The following is a 13,431-nucleotide window of genomic DNA, read 5'->3' on the forward strand; positions in this document are numbered from 1 at the left end:
CTGTGGGAACTGAGGAGGGAGTTAAGGGAAGGCAGGGACTTATGCAAAAGCATCTTTCTAAACCACATTTTCCATATATTTCTTGGTGGAAGAGGTCAAGGACATTTCATTTCCTCATCCTCCCTTTCTCTTCACCCAGAGTGTAAGATAGTGTGAGTGACACTGCAGTCAGATGCGCTTGGGCTCAAATCCCAGCTTTACCACTGGGCAAGTTCTCTAACTCTCTGTGCCTCAGTTTTCTCATCAGTAAAGTGGGAGTGATGAAAGTACCTACTTCATAGAGCTATTGTGTAAATCAAATGAGAATATTCAAGTAAGCACTTAGCATATTGCCTGCACATTGTTACATGCTCATTAAACACTGGCCATCATTATTGCTCATATTCACTCACCTTTAAAATCTCCTGGTGGTTTTCAGATGCATAGAGCCGGCCATCTCGCACAATGTCTTCTACCAGCTGCTCATAATCCTCTGCAAAGTCAGCGAAGGAGAGGGGCTCAGGGGTGGGAACTCTTCCTGCTTCCTTGCTCCCTCCAAGACCCATGAGCCTCCCCTTTCTCACCCACTTCCCTGGCTCTCCTGCCCTTGCTCACCATCATAGGTAACATAGGGAATCTGGAAGCCACGGGCGCTGTTGGCCTCACTTGTCTTGAAGTTGATCCAGAGCTTCCTGGAGCGGGCTGTGAAGGCGATGGGGCGCTCGTAGGTCTGGCAGGTCTCATAGGTGGTAATGGAGGATGGGGAGGCTGGGAAGGCAAGCAGCAGGTCAGGAGAGAGCAGGGCAAGCTCTCCAAGTCCTCCTAGAGTGAGGAATCATGCTGACAGAGGCCCTCCCTCATGTATGTAGCTCCCCTACCCTCCAGCATACACATATTCTCTCTCAATGCCCTGGGCTTGTTCCACAATTCCTCTTCGACATCCAGGCAGTCACACAGTGTAAGAAATTTGACATTTAAGTGAATGGAACAGTAAAAATACTAGAATAGGAAAGTGACACATGTAAGACTATTGGAATTCTACTCCCAAAGCTGGCTTTCTTAACTCTGCTCTCCACCGGACACGCAGCATTCATTGCTGTTTTCCTTTGCTCCGAGGCCTCCCTCATCATTGCCCCAATTCTTCCAGCACCAATTTTTTCTCTCTCTCTCTCCCTCCCAACCAGGTTTGGACTGCCCTTCCCTGGCCCAACTCTGCAGCCACCCACAGTTCTTTCTCATGACGAGGACGTCCCCACACTCGTCCTCAGATGGCAGGAAGATCTCGGGTACCACGATAAGAATCTTGCGCTTGGGTGGGGGGTTGATGTTCCAGACGCACTCCACGCCGGCTGGGTAGTTGCCTGGGTAGTTGGGAGACTCGATATAGCCAGTGAACTCACCCAGCTCCCCACCACACTGGCGATCTGTAGCCAAGCCCCGGTGGACAAAGCGAGAAAGAGAAGGGAAGTCAGTGGGGAAATAGGTTGGGGAAATTGAAGAGTTCTGAAGTGGAAATCAGATACATGTAGGCAGCCTCCTTCTTAGTCATCATCTCTTCTCCAAGTTCTGGGTCTCCCTTCCTTCCTGCCCTTTTAGTACCTTCTAATCTCACTTTACCTGTCCCTGCCTCCCCACTACCTGCCTCCCTCCCCTCCAGGGAGAGGGTGCTACAGGGCCCAGCCCAGCAACCAGTCTTGAGGTTGAGTGGGTTGGGGAGAGATGGAGGGTGGGACTTTCCTGCCCATCCACTCCCCAGCCCTGCTCCCTGTTGGTTTACTCCCTGCCCACCTCCGGCTTCCTCCCATGCCCACTGCTCCCAGGCCTCTCCACCCCGTTTTCCACAGCCTGGCCTGACACATACTCTTGCACTGGGCCACACTGGTGGAGCCATCAAAGTCAGTGCTTGTGTTTCCTGGACAGCGGGTGCAGAAGTTCTGACGGAAGTCGGGCTGATAGGAGCCCATGGCACAGCGGATACAGCGATGGATGCTGGTGTTGTAGTAGTGCCCAGGGGAGCACTGGACTGCAGGCAAGGGGGAAGGGTAGGAGTTAAGATGGCAGGCAAGCGGGAGTTCTGGGGCAGGACACATTCATCGCAGAGAATGAATGAAGACACCAGAGTTCCTTCTAGAGTCCCAACCTTCCCTAGTCAGGCCAGAATTTAAGCTCAGGGGAAAACGAACTTGACAGAGTGGTTGGCTACAGCGCCAATCCTGTTCTTTCAGGCACTGAGCACAGTGGCAAACCTGTACAGAAACTCATTTGTAGTATAGAGGGGAAGGTGACACCAGCTTTCCAAAGCAGAGGGGTAAGTAGAACGGTTACTTATTCCCCAATTGCCACCCTTGGGACTGGTGGAGGAGGGTCAGGACGGGTCCTATGAGTAGGATGGGGGGGTTGGTCATGCAGCTGGGCCTTTCCCGGTTTGGGGAAAATGGTAGGGCAACATACCTGGGTCTACTCTGGGGACTTGGAGAGTTTTTTGGAAGTAGCTGGGGTTGGGGTCCTGTACCGGGGGGAGCAGCCCACTCACCTTTAGTGTCACAGTCTTGGAAGGAGGCGGCTCCCTCGTGCTTGGTGGTGAGGCTCCCACCGCACGGGAAGCACAGGGTCCGTCCCGCTTCAGGTTGGTAGGTGCCACGTGGACATGGCTGGCAGGGCTTGAAGCCATCTACAGAGTGTTGGCCAGGTGAGCACTGACCTGCAGTAAACCGAGGGCCCAACTCTGATGGGGATGTTTCTGGTCATCCCCACGGGGTCACCCAGTCTCAGGGGACAGAGGCACACACAAACAGGATGTTGACTAGGAGAGTGGCCTGGAGCCTGGGCCTGCCTTGGGAAATCCCATGCCCATGGGCGTCCCAGTGCCCACCCTACCCCACTCTGTGTTGTTTGTTCCCCTGGCACCTGCACATGTGGTGACGTTGGTGGCTCCGAGAGGCCCGTGGGCATCACTCCCAGGGCAAAGGTCGCAGGAGAGCTGCCCTTCTCTCTCCTGGAAGGTGCCCGCCGGGCATGGCACACACTGCTCCGTCTGGCCGTGGTAATACGTTCCCTGCGGGCAGCTGACTGAGGGAGAGTCGGCCGCGCTAGCCACCCACCCCCCACCTATTTCCCACCACCCAGGTCTGGGACTGCCCTTCCCTCCTCCCCAGATTCAAGGAGAATCTCTTTGTCTGGAAACAGAATCCTGCTTGGGAGGATCAGGGGCCAAAGCCATGTGCAGGAGGGTTGGTGGCCCCACATGACGTCCCTCTAGATTTCAGCCTGGGACCAAGGAGTGGGGGATGATGGGCAGGAGGGTCTTGGCTGCCTCACAATTTGAGAGATGCAACCGAGGCCTTAAAGTGTCCTGCTCTGAACCAGACCCAAGCTGAGCCTTCCCTACTCCCCCACTCCCCTGTTCCCCAGCAAGCTCCCTTACCACACTTGGCCCCAGAGCGGTGCTGCCCGGGCCTACAGGCCTCCACTGGTTCCGCTCGCTCCCCAGCTACTGGGCCTGGTTTGTGGGCCAGCTCATAATCAAGGCCTGCCAGGCGCAGTAGGAAGCGGTCCTGGTTGATGGACTTTCTAAGCATCTTCAGGGACCCTTTCAGCCGCCGTTCCATCCGCTGTCGGAGGCAGGGCAGCCCACAGCCAGCTGGTGGGGGATGGTGTTATGAGTCAGAGAAGGAAGAGAAAGAAAGAGTGGCTGTGAGCAGGAGGGCAAGGAAGCAAAGCTAGGAGCTAGGAGGGTCGTGGTGAGAGGGACTGGCTCCTGGGCTTGGCCTTAGGCAGTGTCTGCCCTTAATACAGGCTCTGCCCCTTCCTTCGCTGCTGTTTGCCCATCTCTGCCCTACCCTTTCCACCCTCCTCCCAACGGTGTCCCAAGTCCCACCTGTGGTTTCTTCAGCTCTGACTTCTGCCTCCAGTTCCAGGGTGAGCCGAGTGACTTCCTTGCCTGGAGGGGTCCGGGCCCGCCGGCCCTTGCCCTTCCGAGAGGAGTCACACTTGAGGTGGATGAAGGTGACCTGGCAGTCAGAGCAGGGGGCACCACCTGGGGGAGAGGCCTTGTCAACCTCAGCGGCACCCCCTGGAGACAGGGAATGTTCTTACTCCCAGCTCTCACTTTTCCACCCCAACTCAGACAGATCTCACCAGATCTCTGACTATAACGATCTCAATTCTCTTTTAGTCTGAGATACTAATTAGTTGGTGGGGGGGGGGTATCCTAGGACTTCCTTGGACTCTGTGCCTACAACCGCTTCTTCCCCTGTTCTGTCCAGAATTCAGGGTGCCAGTGGGTTTTCGGAGATCCCACTAAGCAGAAGAGCTGAGGGGTGGGAAGGGTTTGGTGGCCAGATAGCCCATTGGAGTGGGGTCCCCAGTCCAGACCTGGCCCCAGGATTCTGCTGGCCTCCTCCGTTTTGCCTTTGTTTCTCAGGTGCAAACGGCATTTGGCATCTTTGATCTTGAAGGAAGCCCGCTGTTTAACCGTCAGCACTGCAGCCTCTAGAGGGATGGCAGAGCTCAGCACAGCCTGGGGGGTCCCTTGAGGGTGGGGGCTGCTATAGAGGATGTTGGGAAACTGGGGCCAGGGGCTTGGCTGGAGGAGAGGGATTACGAAAGCCAAGGGCATCAGCTGTTAAGGGTAGAGGGAGCAAGGCAGCAGGGCTGGAGAATTACAGAGGAAAGAAGGGGATCCAGGAAAAAGTAAGGCCAGGAGGATTAACAAGGAAGAGAAATAGGGGTTAATAAGCCAGAGAGTAGCATGGAACAAGGCCTCTGGGCTGGTGCTCACCATGGCAGTGGTTGGAGTTTGTGCTGTTCCCAGTGTGGCCAGCTCGGGCTGGAGCAGCCCTGGGGCTGGGGACGCCACAGCTCACGGTGAAGCCATTCTCAGACTCTGAGAGAAGGGGGCTGTCACAGCTCTGACCTGCCCCCTGACCCCCACTGGCTGGAGGAATCCAAGGGGACGAGAGGAGCTGCCTAAACAGCCAGACTTCCTCCCTGCCAGCCCTCCAGGAACCTCCTCTCTGTACCTGGCAAAAACCGGGCCCGAGAGGGGCAGGTCAGGGCACAGGTGTCCTTCTTCCCAGACCGACTGCAGCTGATCATGGCTTTCGAGGCACCAGGACTACTATGACACTTTACTGGCTCTAGGAAGTGGAGAGAAGCCTGAGGAGGAGAGAGTCTTCCTCTCCCACCCTCTCTGTCAGTCCATCAGTCAAGTAATTAGGAGGAAGAGAATTAGCTACATGTAGAACTGCAACTGTACACGGAGATGAATGAAGGGATTATTTACCAGGAACTTCACATCTCAAATGGCTACATTCTCCATCTCCTACTACCTCATACCTTCCTCAGTATGGAACTCCACATTTCCCAGGACTCCAACTACCCCCAACCCTGAAACTGCAGTGCCAGCTTCAGCCAGCAGAGGGCGCTGCCCACCTGTGCAATCCTTCCCGTTCCAGTGCAGCCGGCCCTGGCCTGCTGGGCAGGTACACTGGTAGCTGCCAGGAGTGTTGATGCAGCCAGAGCGGCAACCTCCCCGGTTGATACTGCACTCATCCACATCTGGGCGAGGGAGGAGGGAGACACAGAAAAACAATAAGGGGGTGGGGGGGTTGGGAGGAGTAGGAGCCAGAGAGTGGGCAGTGAGTGAGGACCTTTGGTTAGAGTTCCAGGCACTCTAAGATGATTCCTGGCCCGAGAAGAGCTCAAACCTAGGACCTCCTTCCCTTATTTCTGTTCCCAGTCAAAAGAAGGATTGAGAAGGGGCCAAGCTAACAAGCTTTTTAAAGCCTTCCACTCCTACCTACCAGTGGGGCTGTAATTTGGAAGCTAAGGATGGGAGTCAAGAGGCAGTGATGGGGATGGGAGACAGAAGTTTCGTAAACAGGATGCTGTTCCCTGATACTCTAATCTCTCAATTGTCTTACTCTCTCCCACTTCATCATGATGAATGCAGACATGGCACATGCACCTGGGGATTGCCCACAGCCACCAGCCAACTCAGGGACTCGTTCAGTTGAAGGGTGAGGAGGTGAGAGGGGCTGGGTGGCTGAGGGTCCAGATTTGCTGACTTACCCCCACAGTGGGTGACACCATACAGCAGGTAGCCGTGATGGCAGAGGCACTGGAAGCTCCCCGGCGTGTTGACACATATGTGGTCACAGGTTCGATCAAAGGAACACTCGTCTATATCTGGAAGAGCAAGGTTTCAAGCCGCTGAATCTGTCTTGGGGCACATGACCCTGTGACTCCCTGCTCAGGTGAAGGGCCCCAGGGAGGGGCCTTGGCTCTCTCCCTTAAACTGAAAAGAGTTCCTACCTCTGGCCCAGCCCTAAGATCAGCAATTCAGCCATGCCTACCCACCCCCTAAGCCCGCTCCATTTGGAGTCTTTGGAGTCAGGAACTCTTGAGGTCCGGTGCCTATGGATCAGGGCCACCATGTGTAGTTAGGCTGGTCAGATCCTGCCAAGGATATGAACTGGGGTGAAATCCATCCCTCACTTCTTGCCAAGCCATGTGCCCCAGCGTAGAGCTGGTTTGCCCAGAGGAAGGAGCACATTTACTAATTCACAGCACAACACTGCCTATGGAGACTCTCCACAGTGTCCTTTGAGCTTCTCAGGCTCTGGCCCTCTGGCCTCTTTGAAGCTCTCCTACCCCAAGAAACTCTCCAAAGGCTTTGCCCTTGGCCCAAGTCTGCTCACCCTGGCAGTTCCTCTCATTGATGAGAAGCTTATAGCCCTTCTTGCAGCTGCATTCGAAGCTGCCCACTGTGTTGCGGCAAATGTGGTCACAGCCCCCATTGTTCAAGCGGCACTCATCTATGTCTGGGGAGGCAGGGCAAAGGAGAGAGAATCAGAGTAGTACTGAAGGCTGGGGACAAACAGGGAGACAAGAACCCTCCCTCCCTCACAGAGACAGGGAAAATCAAGGAGAGCCCTGGGCCTGCCTCTTCCGACTCCTCTTTCTCTCTCCCATCTCTGTTTCTCCCCCGTTCAGGGTATCTGTGGCCATTAGTAACAACCTTGTTTCCTGAGGCTGAGTCTTCTTAGAAGGGGAAAGATGAGAACCTGTGTCAGGCCCTCAGGTAATTGCCTAGAAGTAGGTGGGCACCTGACCTACAGGGGGCTAGTCCATGCCCCTCACTCTGCCACTGACAGCCCCTCCCAAGAAAGCTGGTGGACAGGTTTTATCCCCTTACTGTCCCCCACCCCTGCCTGCCATAAGAGCGGGGGTGGGGGGGGGCAGAGAGGTGGAGATTCAAAGGGGCAGCGCTTCAGAGAGGAGGAGCTAGAAGAGAGGCCAGGCAGGGAGGACCTCCAGGGGAGCCAGTGAGGCTGGGGAGCTGATGGGGGGAGGGGTGGGGGCCAGGCAGGGGGCTGGGCTGTGAGAGGTCTGGAGAGACTCAGGCCTGAGGCAGCTTTCAGCACTAGGAAGGGAAGGGAAGGAGGGGGCACGTGAGCGGCTTCCTTCCTGAGGTCAAGTTCCCCAAGCGGGTGGCAGACAGGACCCAGGCTACTCACCCCTACTTGGGGGAGGGGGCACAGGGGGCAGTCTTCCACTTCACTCTTAGCATACCTGTCAACAGTCCTTCCTAGCAGCAAACCTCTCAGCTCTGGCTGTCTGACCTGTGGCCCCAGCCCTCCCCCCAACCCCAACCTCCTCCACGGCCTCTCTACCAGCTGTTGGGCCAAAAGACACAAAGAGCAAGCCCAGGCCTTCCTCCAGTCCCCACTCCTTGTGACCAAGGGACACAGACCTGATGAATCACAATTTTCAGTATGGCTACCCTCCCTTTTTCCTCCCCCGCTCCACCTTTCCCCTAAACCTGGCTAATTAAAAGGGGGGAAAATAGAATGGACAGTGTGGGAGATTATACCATGATAATAGCTAACACAGAGTGTTCACCATTTGCCAGGCACTGTTCTAAGACTTTACATATAGTTTATATGTAACTCATTTAATCCTTACAACATTCCTATGAGGCAAGCACTTTACTTGGTGAAACTTAGGCACAGAGACACTAAGTAACTAGCCCAGGATTGCAGAGTTAATAAGAGGCAGAGCTGGAATCTGAACCCAGGCAGCCAAGCTCCAGCATCAGTGCTCCCAACTGCTACCCTAATCTCCCTCTGACCAGGAGAGCCTTTCCATGGGGAAGGTCTGGGGAATGTGAGTTAAGAAGGTTATGGAACACACCTGTGACCTTGTGCACACATAGGGCTCAAATATCCTTCTAGACCCAGGAACAAACGTGAATGGCATGTTCATTAACCAAGAGGGTTAGGGACCCATAGGGGAAATGGGAATAAGAGTAAGGAAAACAAAGTGGGGCAGGGGCAGGGGCACTAAGGAACTGGCTGGACTTTTTTTGTGCCCCTTGAACTGAGATGGGGAAAGGTGGGCAGGAGACAAGCCTTAGTCACAGCCTCAGTTATTTACAATCAGGATCGTTTCCAGGGGGTTGAGGAGGTCCCACAATAGGTACTGTATCTCTGGTCCCAACCTCAGCCCCTTACCCTTACGCTCCTGTCCTCTGAAAACCCTTACCTTTGCAGGTCTTCCTGTCCGGCTGCAGCATGAAGCCCACAGGGCAGCTGCAGTGGACGCCCGTCGCTGCATCGTGGCACTTACTGTCGCAGCCCCCGTTGTTGACAGCACAGGTCTCTGTTTAGGAGGGAGGTGGGAGATGGTAACCTGGTTATCAGCTCGGAGGAGTCCCAAACGTGAGGGTATAGGAGGGAGCACAGAGGCCCAAGGGAAGGCCTTAGCCTCCCTGTGCTTTAGAAGGAGCATTAAGCGGAGGCTCCCAGCCCCCTTCCTCCCATCACTCCCACCCCCATCCCCTCACAAGTACAGCCAAGCAGTCCACTTCCCTGCCCCCTACTTGATTGAAACAAGGTGGACAGCAGTGAGGCAGGTACAAGCCAGAGCTGTCAGGCAGGAATGTGCTGAGGGGGTGGAGGAGGTGGAGAGGGGAGGGCGCAGGGAGGGATGGAAGCTAAGTAAGGGTGGTTCTCGCTGCCAGGGAACAAGAAGGGACAATAGGAGTTTCCTCCTCTTTCCACCGACTATCTCAAGACTATCTCGTTGGCGGGTGGGGGGTCATGGTGGGACAATCCTGGGAAGAGTGAGCCTGGTGATTCCTAAGACAGCTGAGAGATGGCCATCAATCCACTTCCCCTTCCTCCCTGCTCAGCTGTCTTAAGAAAGATCCCAGTTCCAGGACTGACTGCTCATCCTCAGAGGAGACAGCTAGTACTCCATCATTTCCCAGCCCCTTCCCGGCTACCTCCAACTCCTCCCGGGCCCTCCTCTTAGTTCCAAATGGAGATAAGCTGGCTGTTCTGTTGTTGTTTTACTTTCCTAATGGGGAGATACTGTCTAGGCTAGGGGAGGGGGCAAAAGGAGAAGAATCCAGAGGAGAAGGAAGGGCGTAAGAAGATAGGTGAGAGAGTTAGAGAACCTCAGAGCTAAGTCTCTTCTGTTGACCTCTCCTGACTGGTAAGCTTTCCCTTTGCTGAGAGGTCGGAGTTGGGGGAGTATGGATGGGCCACTCTCCCTATTTTCTGAATTCAGAGCAGGAGAAAAATAGAGGTTTAAACTGCAGCTCAGGAGAGTCAGATGAGCCCAGGAGAAAAAACATCAGCTCAAACAGTGCAAGGCCCTGACGCAGGGACTGTGAGGGAGGTGTGGTCCATCCTCTGGGGGGCCTAGAATTCTCCCATTAGAGAGACAGAATCCTGAGGCCTCCACTAGGGAAGACAGGAGAGAGGGTCTCAGAATCAGGGGAGCTGAATGAGAAAAGCGCTGGAGAGTACTATCATCTTCTTGAGTCTCTGACTCCTAAAACTCAGGCCCAACCCTTGTCACTGAGGAGACCAGCAAAGCAAAGACTCCAGAAGAAGCCCAACTCTGCCTGTGGGTCCCTGGTCATGCCCTGGACCCTCAAATGCCCAGGTCTGGGAGCAGCCACAGTGGTATCTCCTATGTGCCACTCTCACCTTAGTCTCTCCTGAGGTTCCCCGAGACCATGGGAAGAACCTAGGAGGGAACCTTGACTTCAGGCTCCAAGCCCAGCCATCCCCCACAAGAGTGCTCTTAGCATAAGAAGAAGCCCTCTAAGCCCTGGAGCAGGGAGAGGGGAACAGAGATCCTGCACCAAGTCTAGTCAATTCTGAGGGATCCAGGATGGAGAGCAGTAGAGCTGGCACACTGACCATTCCAGGCTGGACCAGGAAGCTGGGCATAGCTGCCTGCCCCTGCAGGGCAGAGCTCTCCAGAGGGGCCTCCATGGCTGCCTCAAACCTCTGCTCTTCAGGCTGTGTATTTACATCACAGTTTAATCTGTGCTTATTCTGTGTCAGGCACTTAGTAGACGCTATAATGCACTATCTCCATCATCATAGCAATACTAAGAGAGGACTCTTATTCTCCCTCTTTTACAGAAGAGTAAACTGAGGATCAGAGAGGACAGTAGCTTACTTAAGGTGGCACACTTAGAAGATGGCAGAGCCAGGATTCAAACTCGGGTCTCTCTGAACTCAAATGTCGTGCACTTAACCGTTATGGTGGGAGAGAATGGGGAGTGATGCTGGGACTGTGAGCTAATATGGGTAAGAACCCAAGAAAGATACCCAAGGAGGGGATGGCATCTAACCCCATCCCACCCCGATCTCAGATGGCACAGTGGGCACGATGGGTAAGTGCAGCTGGCTGGGTCTTTAGCTGTGTAGAAGGCAGAGAGAGGGAGGGGGCAGATGGCTGGGAAGGGGTGAGGTGTTAGAAGGTGGGACAAAGGAGCAGGAGAGGCAGGAGAGTGACAGGATCATAGAGAGAAAACCAACATGAAGGCTCCCAGGCCAGCTCATGGGGACTCAGGTTTCCTGTCACTCAATGGGCCCGGTACCCAGGCTGCCAGGGGAGCCCGTGGGCATGCGGTTAGTGGGAGCCCCAGCGGGTTAGCCCTTCCCCTAGCAAGCCAGCGAGAGCAAGCGGAGAGAGCAGACATATTTACCATTAGAAACGGCCTGAGGGGGGATGTGCTGCTCTAGCCGCCTTTCCCCTGTTTGACATTGTAAAAAAGCTGTTTAGATGCTGCGCAGGGAGCTACTGTGGCCCTCTGTGCCCCAACCCCTCCCCACCCTCCTCCTTCTCCCTGCAGGCCCAAACCACTGGCCCTAAATGATAATAAGCTCTGAGGCTCCCACACTTCATTCCCCAGGGTTGTCCTGCCTGGTATTCTCCAAGAAGCCAGGCTCCCACCAAGTGACCGATGGGAAGCTGAGTCTCAGAGAGGGGCAGTCATCGGCCCGGTACCACACAGCATGCCAACAGCAGAGCTGGGATGCAACCTCAAGTCTTACAAGCTGCCAAATCCCAAATCCCAGAGGGTGCCCACCCTTTCTGCTAACCTGTACCGCCCTCTCAGTCTCCCCACTAAATCTGAATGTCCTGATGGCCCCGAACAACGAAGTTTCCTTCTACCAGGGCTGGGGAGAAAAATGAGATACAGGTCAAGGTAAAAATAAGTTCTACTGGAGAAGAGGGAGAGGAACTTGGAAAGGACATAGCTATGAACCTTAGAACAGCCTCATTTGCTCTCTTCTGCCTCACTTGGCCATGGCCCAGAGGGTGGAATGGGTCTTGATTAGAGAAGAGCTCAAGCTTAATAGGAGTATTTTCAAAAGCAGCCATGCCCAGGACTATCTAAACAGAAAGACATCAGAGAGGGACCCGGCCTCACACCCATGGGCCCCAAGCTCTGTCCTAATACATGCAGCTTTTCTTTGGGGACTGCATGCAATTTCTTCTGGGAGTCTCTAGGATGTGTGAGTGGTCCAGGGCATCGTAGGAGGTTTGGAAAGCAGAAGAATTAGACTTATGAGGGAAAAAATGAAAGGAGCTGGAACAAACCAGCCTGGAGAAGGCAACACGAAGACCTGAAAATGTTCCAAGATTTTGGCGAGTTAGTTCAGAGGGGAAACACGTAGCAAGAGAGATTTTAATTAAGGAGCTTTAAAACTGTGTGTGCAAGTCTCTGGAGCAGGTAGGTACCTGAAGGAGACCTTTAAGAGCACCGTCTGCTCCCCAGTTCCTGTGTCTGGGGGAAAGGCAGTGCTCTCTCCAGAGACGGGGTGGGTCTCTGGAGTGAGATGGGAGAGAGTCTGGTTCTGAACCGGAATACCTTGTCTCATAAACACACCCAGTGACTGTGTTCACACCTTCCCATCCCCAGCATGTTGTATCCCATGAGATGAACGTCCATTCATAAATATCCGTGCCCACAGGACAAGCTTGCCCCTGCCTGGCTCAACACAGCCTTTCCCCCTGCCCAAACTCTCCGCGTTCATTTCCCACTTTTCCAAGGGGACACCTTGTCCCAATGTCTTTCTCAGCACTCTGTGAGCACATAGTAATTGGCCTTCACAAACAACAACAACAACAATAAAAACTAAAGACTTTTAGAGAATTAGGAATTAAGGAATTGAACTCATTCATCTATGGGACCTAAAGATATGTGAGGTAAGGCCTAGGACTTCAGGACAAGGGGTCCAGGGGTTAAGAAGGCCCCAAACCAGGGTGAGAGGGATGGGATGCTGGAATTGGCGAGGAAGTGGGAAGGCTACAGGCAGAGCTCCACTGGAATGTGGAGGAGAGAGGAGGACATGGGGGCCTAGGGTAAGAGGACTGGAAAGGAGATTTACAGGAGGAGAGCAAGGAGAGAGAGGAAAAGATACCTGGAGCCAGGAAGCCCCATTTGTCAGTTCAAGGCTGGTTGTTCCAGGAAAGAGCACTGTGTCCCACCCTCAGTTCCAGAGTGGGGACACTGGGTTGTGACAGCTCCCATCTTACCATACTTGTCAACCAGGGCCTCTGCTCAGGCTTAATCCATTGCATTGCCCCAGCTTTCCTCCCCCTTCTCAACCATGGCCTGGGTCAACAAGCACCTCTGCTAATTATTCCCAACCTGGCAACACTTTATCCTGGATGAAGAGGATGGTGAGGCTCCCAGGGGTGGGGCAGCAGAACCACTGGGTGGGGGAGGGGAGGAGGGTCAGGTGAGCCCTTCAGTCTCTCAGAGTTGTCTCTCACTAGACCTGGCATTGTCTGGGTCCTCAACCCACTCACCAGTCATTCTGCTCTCAGCACCCGGGCCCCATGTGCTCCCCCCTCCCCTGGTTCCCAAGGGCCCCTACCCCCACCCCCATCACAGGTGGACTGAGTTCTCCACTGGCCTCACCCACCGATGCACGTCTTCCCGTCGGTATGGAGCACAAACTTGACATGGCAGCCGCACCGGGGACCCTGCTCTGTGTCATCGCACGTGTGCTGGCAGCCACCATTACCATAGTTGCACGTCACTGTGCAGAGAGGGCGGGAGGCCTGTCAGCTTGCTTCTCCCTGGGGACCCCAGTTCTCCATAACACGGAGACTGGTCCTCTAATCTAGCTG

General features: G+C 54.5%; 1 protein-coding gene across 8 annotated transcripts in view; it reads right to left on the reverse strand.

Annotated features, from left to right (window-relative positions):
• The window catches only part of SCUBE3 (signal peptide, CUB domain and EGF like domain containing 3), a 37,245-nt gene that overhangs the window by 5,530 nt on the left and 18,284 nt on the right, over window positions 1-13,431 (reverse strand). For 4 of the 8 annotated variants that reach the window (XM_059938863.1, XM_059938862.1, XM_059938860.1 and 1 more), the window contains exons 6-22: window positions 13,224-13,340; window positions 10,994-11,041; window positions 8,527-8,643; window positions 6,681-6,803; window positions 6,052-6,168; window positions 5,413-5,538; window positions 5,001-5,117; window positions 4,760-4,864; window positions 4,354-4,470; window positions 3,857-4,015; window positions 3,404-3,619; window positions 2,887-3,048; window positions 2,513-2,680; window positions 1,841-2,002; window positions 1,206-1,403; window positions 595-747; window positions 393-472 (exon numbers count right to left, since the gene is read on the reverse strand). In XM_059938863.1, coding sequence (XP_059794846.1) covers window positions 393-472; window positions 595-747; window positions 1,206-1,403; window positions 1,841-2,002; window positions 2,513-2,680; window positions 2,887-3,048; window positions 3,404-3,619; window positions 3,857-4,015; window positions 4,354-4,470; window positions 4,760-4,864; window positions 5,001-5,117; window positions 5,413-5,538; window positions 6,052-6,168; window positions 6,681-6,803; window positions 8,527-8,643; window positions 10,994-11,041; window positions 13,224-13,340 — 2,285 coding nt within the window. The remainder of the gene's footprint in view (window positions 1-392; window positions 473-594; window positions 748-1,205; window positions 1,404-1,840; window positions 2,003-2,512; window positions 2,681-2,886; window positions 3,049-3,403; window positions 3,620-3,856; window positions 4,016-4,353; window positions 4,471-4,759; window positions 4,865-5,000; window positions 5,118-5,412; window positions 5,539-6,051; window positions 6,169-6,680; window positions 6,804-8,526; window positions 8,644-10,993; window positions 11,042-13,223; window positions 13,341-13,431) is intronic. The other 4 variants (XM_059938865.1, XM_059938864.1, XM_059938866.1 and 1 more) reach the window with 3 other exon arrangements.

This window comes from Balaenoptera ricei, chromosome 11, assembly GCF_028023285.1.
Source record: "Balaenoptera ricei isolate mBalRic1 chromosome 11, mBalRic1.hap2, whole genome shotgun sequence".
Taxonomy (NCBI): Eukaryota; Metazoa; Chordata; class Mammalia; order Artiodactyla; family Balaenopteridae; genus Balaenoptera; species Balaenoptera ricei.